Here is a 7,058-nt window from a genome sequence, read left to right on the forward strand (position 1 = left end):
TGCATCTAACCAGAAAATAATCATGAAGAAATCAGAGCATTGAAAATCATAAAAATAAGAATGAATAATAGTATATGCTTGGGATTATTTGAACGATTTGATAATTTACCAACAATCCATGAATGAGTGAATTTCCGTCCAAGATTACCGACATCATCTTCACCTCTCACAGAGAAAACGTGTCTACCATCACGAAGATTTTGACCATCCCATGTTCCATTGACACCACGTCCGCATAATTTAAACACTCCTTCATCCAACGAGCAAACAAAAGAAGCAACTTCAGAAGATTTCCACGAAAAAGATGGTGTATTATTCGTGATCCTTGGTGGACGAGTAAAGGTGATGATGGGACCTCTTGTATCTATTAATGAAATAAACGTTATCAAAGTGCCTTTCTTATATCAAAGGCGTGAAAATAAAGATCAAGCTATTTTTCAAGACTTCCTCAAACAATCTAAACTTTCAAAGAGCCGTACGATTATTTATGAATCAATGAAACTAACCAACAATCCATGAATGTCTAGTAGAAGGCCCTGTATTACCAACACGATCAACACCACGGATCAAAAGAACATGGTTACCATCACGTGATATTTGCTTACGCCATTGTCCAGTCAATCCATTGCCACAGTTTTCAAATGCTCTCCTATCGAGTGAACACTCGAAATTTGCGTCTTCTGACGAAAACCATGAAAATTCGGGTGTTCCATTAGTTTTTGATGACGGACTAATAAAAGTAATAATGGGACGAACTGTATCTACAAAATGAAAATGAAATCATTTAAAATAAAAACTTGTGGAAAATTGCCACGATTTTGTAAAAACTTTTAAGTAGAATTTACTAAATCATAGAATGAAGTTTTCTTACAAACAAAACTTACCAATATCAAATTGATGAGTTACTATTCTTCCTATATTACCAGAAGAGTCTCTTCCCCTCACTGACAAATAATGTCTACCATCTCTTAAATCATTTCCATTCCATGTTCCAGTACGTCCACTACCACAATTTTCATATCGTCCATTGTCCAGTGAACATTCAAAGACAGCTGATTTTGTTGACTGCCATGAAATGGAAGGAAAACTCGTTGTTCTTGCAGGAGGATCATTAAAAGTAATGGTTGGAGGGACAGTATCAATCAACCAATTATCAACTGTTATATCCACGGTATTTCCACGACTATCAGTTCCTCTCAATCTAAATGTGTGTCTTCCATCTGGAATTATGTTTCTTGAAGTCCATTGACCAGTTAATCCTTGTCCACATGATCTGAAAAGTTGATTATTCAAAGAACACAAAAAGGTTGCTGTTCTTGTGGCTGTCCATTTAAAAACAGGTTGACGATTTCCATATGGAGGAGGTTGCTCTGTAATTTTGATTTCGAATGGTGCTGAAAAAAAATGAGGAATATTTGAAATTAACCAAAACAAGTAAACTTCAAGAAAAAAACAAAATAACATGAAGCAAAAAATTTCATTGATTTTCTTAAAATTAATTTATATGAATAATTCTTTCGCTTACCAACATCAAATTGATGAGTTACTGTTCTTCCTATATTACCAGCAGAGTCTCTTCCTCTCACTGACAAATAATGTCTACCATCTCTTAAATCATTTCCATTCCATGTTCCAGTACGTCCACTACCACAATTTTCATATCGTCCATTGTCAGTGAACATTCAAAGACAGCTGATTCTGTTGACTGCCATGAAATGGAAGGAAAACTCGTTGTTCTTGCAGGAGGATCATTAAAAGTAATGGTTGGAGGAACAGTATCAATCAACCAATTATCAACTGTTATATCCACGATATTTCCTCGACTATCAGTTCCTCTCAATCTAAATGTGTGTCTTCCATCTGGAATTATGTTTCTTGAAGTCCATTGACCAGTTAATCCTTGTCCACATGATCTGAAAAGTTGATTATCCAAAGAACACAAAAAGGTTGCTGTTCTTGTGGCTGTCCATTTAAAAACAGGTTGACGATTTCCATATGGAGGAGGTTGCTCTGTAATTTTGATTTCGAATGGTGCTGAAAAAAATTATGGATATTTGAAATTAACCAAAATCTGTCTAATCTGTTTTAGATCCTTTTTATAAATACCTTCTATCCAGCTGTATGATTTTCTCGTAGCGATATTTCCAGCTCTATCAGTAGCTCGAACGTGCAACGTATGAAGACCAACACCTAATGAAGAACTACGCCATTGTGATGATATGCCTTCCCCACATTCCAAATACATAGAGTCATTTAGGGCACAATGGAAGAACGCAAATTCATTAGACGTCCACTTGAGTAAGATCATTGTTGGTGTTTGTTCTGGTGGTAAAACAAATGTCACCAAAGGAGGCGTGGTATCTAAAACAGAGTAGGTAAGGATAAGTTTACAAGATACAAACCCGCAATGATGATTACTGTACAGGATGATAGTCTTTTCTTACCAACTGTGAACGTCAGATCCTGTGTTGCGGCTCTGTTTCCAAATAAATCTTCAGCATTTAAATAAAATGTATGTTGACCATCAGTTAAATCGAACGACTGCCATCTTGATGTTCTACCTGATCCACAGTCAAATAACGTTGTTGAATCATCGATTGCACATTTATACAGCGCATTCTCATTGGAAGTCCATCGGAATTGAGGGGAATTTTGCCGAGTTAAAGATGCGAAAGGATTGATTATAACAAAAGGAGCAGTGGAATCTAAAAATAGGAAAACCTACCATGAAAATGTAGAATGATGAAACAGTGTATATGTAATAATAATTAGCTACGTGATAAGGTTAAAATGTATAAGGATGTCTAATTATCGTCCTATTGATCCTTACATGAAACCACAACACAACTTGCATTATTATTTATAAAGCCTTACCAACAATCCACGAATGAGATATTGTTGTTCCTTCACTCCCATCTGCATAAACCGGTGTTACACGAAGTATATGAAGACCTTCAGAAATATTCCTTCCAATCCATTGCCCTGTATATCTCAATCCATTAAGATCTCCACACCTGACGAAAGGTCTACTATCCAGTGAACACTTGAATATAGCTGGTATGCTAGATCGCCATGCAATACGCGGTTCTTTACCTGTTCTTTCATTTGCACTAACAAACACTAACGTTGTCTCAGATATTCCTACAGAGAGAAGTGTAAAGCATCTTAAACCAATCACCACTTAGACTACATAGAAATGAAATGCATGAAATTAAGATATGAACTCTATTCCTTGACATTAATAGCAACATCTCTATGTGTAAAATTTCTTACCATCCTACATACATGCGAAACATGTTGACAGCTAAAGAAATATTGTCCCTAAATCCTGGGGCCCAAAACGAATGCATAATTTGCAAGTAACATTTTTTATGCAACATCTTACCGCATTCTCCAGGCTTGGCCATAGTAACAGTAATATTCTTCTTACAACTCTCAGCTTGCATTGCACAAATACTAACATAAACCTCACCATCACTACCACATACTGATTGACCAGTTGTTGCACACTTAGATATTAATGGACATTGACATCGTGCAATTTTGCCATTAACACACCGAGTGTACAAGTGGCATTGCAGTTTTTCACATGGAGAAGGAACTGAATATGCAATAAAAACACAGAAAAAAAAGATCAAACCTTTTTCAAAATAAAATAAAAATATTTCCTTCAAAAAAGCAATACATACCTTTCCTTGATGTCTCAGCAACTTTGTCAGCTATCTTTTTTACTGCAGAATCCACTTCACCGTTTATGTTAGCTAGGATGATATCATCACCATCAGTAACCAGTTGTACCATTTGTTCCGGACTAACACGCGATCCAAGACCAATAACAATAACATCAACACCCGACTCTTCAGCCATCCTTCGTACATTCATCAAATTGTCGCTTGACGCAGTTGTCTTATCATTCATAAAAACAATCAATAGTTTTTTGGCACCAGGTCGATTTCCTTCTCTGATTACTTCAATACCCTTCTCAACCCTTTATCCACACGTGTACCTTCATTTTGCCAAGGAATCAAGTCTAGAAGTTTCATGAGGATTTCTTTCGGTATGTCCGGTGTTAGCCTAGTTATTCCTCGATCACTGTAGGTTACAAAGCCATAAAGAGTTCCACTTGGTCTTGGTTGTTTGATCATCTCTTGAGCGATCTTCTTCATGACGTCAAAATCACGTGATGCAAATGGATTGCGAGCACCAAGAACGAAGACAATATCAAGCTTAGTGTTATTCATGGCTAAAAGCAAGAATAAATAATCGTTTACATCACGCGTAGGCGTACAATTATGACAAATAGATTTTAAATTATAACCTTGTTGAGCTTCATTTAGGATTTTCATTTTTATGGGCTGAACCAGGGTTTCTAGTTGAAGAGCATCCAAAATATACTTTCGATCATCATTTGGTGCAACAATTTCCATGATTTCTTTACGATTAATCCGAGGTCCCACTCCAATAACATAAACTTGAATATCTTCACGTATAACAGGTATAACAGCTTCTTGAACTGGTTCGGAACCAGCTGACTTACTTCCAGTTATAATGATCAGCCTCCTTTGAGCAGTTGGACGACCACCGGAGAAAGACTTGAAAGCTTCGCTAGCTGCCATGCGTAGCACTTCATCAGTGACTGCACTTCGACCTGAAGATTGCTGTATGTTGTTTAAACTACTGATAAATGACTCCACATCTCTATGATCAGACAGTTTGATTTTTAAAACTGGTCTATCACTATATTCAATAACTCCCAAGTGTGTCTCATGCAGAGATGTTGTATTCTCTCGCGCTGTACTTTACAAAATCTTTCATCTTTTCAAAATCCTTGCTACGAATATTGACAGACCCATCCAGGGCAAATATAACATCCAGAGCAACTGTTGGTTCTGAAACAAGAAGACATATCGTTGTGAAGCCTTACTCATATGATGACTATTTAGCTTCATAAAGAAATGAATATGTGACCAAATGCAAATGCTAAACTAATAAAAAAACATTGAAAGGAGTTCAACCATAGTTATTACTTTAATAACGCTCTACATGTTGTTCTAGTTAATCTTATACAAGGTTTTTTTGTAGAAATTATGTACTATATAGTAATCTAAAGTGAAAAGCTTTCTCACTTCTAACTTTTTGCATATATTTAGTGAGTGAAACATTTGCATCTCAGTAAAAAGTACGTAGAATATGAAAACTGCATTTGTTACTTCTGAATCTTACCACAAGCTCCAACATGTTTTACTTTAACATCTTCATTTTTTATACAGGACATTACTTTCATCAAACAAATACTTTTGTATGTCTTTCGATTACTTCCACATATTGTCGTATGTTGGCCAATACACGAGGATTCATCATTACATCGACATATGGGGGCGCCTGTCCTGTCGTAGACACATTTCGCTGAAGAAGGACACACAATAGAACGGCACGGATCTAAGAAAAAGTCGATCAAACAAATTAAAGTTCTTGTTTTCTTTAAACAATACAACGTAAAACTAAAATACCTTGAAAGATGTCACTTATGATGGATGGAAGAGCTTTCTTTGTGTTCTTATTAATGTCGATATTGATGATTGGTTTATCTGCAGGAATGATCCTCTTAATTCCCATTTCATCTAGAATATTTATTGCAATCACAACAGTATTCACTCCAGCTTCTGCAAGGGATCTCTTTAGATCAAGCGATTGGTGGTCATCCACAGTTGAGCGTCCACTTACAAATAACACCAAAACCCTACGAGCACTTGGGCGACCATTATTTTTAAAGTTAGCCAAAGTTTTATTGATAACTTTATCGATGGCTAGACCCGGTTTCTCCCATGGCATTGCGTCAATAAACTGCTTTAACATTAAGGAACTACTGACGTCGCTAAATGGTAGCACTGTCTGTGCATTATCTCCGTATTTGATCACACTGTATTTTATGTCTATGGTATCAAACGAGTCGATGATTTCTTTCGCGAGTTTCTTTTCCATGTTGAAGATAGAGTAAGAACCATCAGCACCAAATGCGAAAATCATGTCCGTTTTTTCATTCGTCACTATAAAAGAAAGTTTAATTATCATCATGAAAAATAGGTGTTCTACATTTTCTTATAGTTATTAACCTTTATTTAAATTTTCATTTATCTTGTTCAGAAGACCAGGAACAACTGTGTTGATCTTCTTAGCTTCATCTAATCTATTTACGTATCCACCACTTGTTTTAACTGACGATACATCAGAAGTTTGCTCTTCGTTACCAATAGTAACCACATATAGAAGAATGTTGGCTCGACTCAGCGAGGTCACTGCGTCATCAAGTGATTTACCACCGGGGAACAGCCCATCCGTCAGGAGAACAAGTGTTTTATGAGCACTGGGTCGAGCTCCGTTCATCAAACTAAATCCAACACGACGAGCAAACTCTAATGCTGCGTCAATTCGTGAATGTCCCCGAGAGGGCTGGATCGAACCAATAGCATTGTTTATTTGATCTTCATCATAAAATTTATTAAGAGGAATAATTAGTCTAGGCTGATCGCTGAACTCTATGACACCGAGTTGCACACCATTATGAGAAATCGTGAAAGACTTAACAAGTAAGCGGACGAAATTTTTGAAATATTTAAAATCATGATCATTGACACTAGCTGAGCCATCTAGGAGGACGAGAATGTCAGCAAATTTCTTGTACGCTACAAAAAAACAACGATTTAATACAATACAATTGTTGAGTTGTGAATACAGTTATCGATATACTACTGTACTGTTACTTACAGCAGACGCCGTAGTTTTTGATAGTAATGTTCAAGCTGTTACGACAAACGTGTTTCCGTAGTGAGCACTCGTTTTCATAAATCTTCTCATCACTACCACACACAAATCCGGATTTCTTTTCATAAGGAAAGCATTTTTCAAGGCATCGACATTTCGTTGTGCCATCAGCATTTGCAACACATGTACCATAGTGCTCACAGATTCTTCGAGAACATGGATCTAAGAAGATTCAAGTACTATGGCTCAATAAAGAGGTAGAGTAAGATTTACAACTAATAGATATTCACCTTTAT

The 7,058-nt window shown here is 36.4% G+C and overlaps 2 protein-coding genes across 2 annotated transcripts; both read right to left on the reverse strand.

The window, feature by feature from the left end:
* Positions 1-1,235: 1,235 nt before the first annotated feature.
* On the reverse strand, positions 1,236-3,967 carry LOC124444865. The gene is made up of 7 exons (XM_046995535.1): positions 3,690-3,967; positions 3,386-3,601; positions 2,875-3,141; positions 2,445-2,705; positions 2,107-2,361; positions 1,526-2,034; positions 1,236-1,394 (listed from the first exon to the last, which is right to left on the reverse strand). The coding sequence occupies exons 1-6, from the start codon at positions 3,916-3,918 to the stop codon at positions 1,610-1,612; spliced, it is 1,653 nt and encodes a 550-aa protein (XP_046851491.1). The 5' UTR covers positions 3,919-3,967; the 3' UTR covers positions 1,236-1,394; positions 1,526-1,609.
* On the reverse strand, positions 3,966-6,954 carry LOC124444449 (collagen alpha-6(VI) chain-like). Its single transcript, XM_046995070.1, has 6 exons — positions 6,867-6,954; positions 6,114-6,683; positions 5,511-6,047; positions 5,224-5,439; positions 4,799-4,889; positions 3,966-4,698 (listed from the first exon to the last, which is right to left on the reverse strand). Exons 1-6 carry the CDS (start codon positions 6,952-6,954, stop codon positions 3,966-3,968), a joined length of 2,235 nt encoding a protein of 744 aa, XP_046851026.1.
* Positions 6,955-7,058: the final 104 nt, after the last annotated feature.

This window comes from Xenia sp. Carnegie-2017, unplaced genomic scaffold (genome assembly GCF_021976095.1).
Source record: "Xenia sp. Carnegie-2017 unplaced genomic scaffold, XeniaSp_v1 HiC_scaffold_21, whole genome shotgun sequence".
NCBI classification, from domain to species: Eukaryota; Metazoa; Cnidaria; class Anthozoa; order Malacalcyonacea; family Xeniidae; genus Xenia; species Xenia sp. Carnegie-2017.

What these genes read in the sequence shown, in the direction of transcription:
- LOC124444865 (XM_046995535.1), bottom strand. Translation starts at nt 3,918, where the DNA reads ATGAATGATAAGACAACTGCGTCAAGCGACAATTTGATGAATGTACGA. An exon ending in GGATCTGACGTTCACAGTTG is followed by an intron (nt 2,362 to 2,444) that starts GTAAGAAAAGAC and finishes ACTCTGTTTTAG; the next exon opens with ATACCACGCCTCCTTTGGTG. An exon ending in ATCATACAGCTGGATAGAAG is followed by an intron (nt 2,035 to 2,106) that starts GTATTTATAAAA and finishes AATTTTTTTCAG; the next exon opens with CACCATTCGAAATCAAAATT.
- LOC124444449 (XM_046995070.1), bottom strand. Translation starts at nt 6,954, where the DNA reads ATGGTACATGTGTTGCAAATGCTGATGGCACAACGAAATGTCGATGCC. An exon ending in AAATGAAAATTTAAATAAAG is followed by an intron (nt 6,048 to 6,113) that starts GTTAATAACTAT and finishes TTTCTTTTATAG; the next exon opens with TGACGAATGAAAAAACGGAC. An exon ending in AAGATGAAAGATTTTGTAAA is followed by an intron (nt 4,699 to 4,798) that starts GTACAGCGCGAG and finishes GTCTGATCATAG; the next exon opens with AGATGTGGAGTCATTTATCA.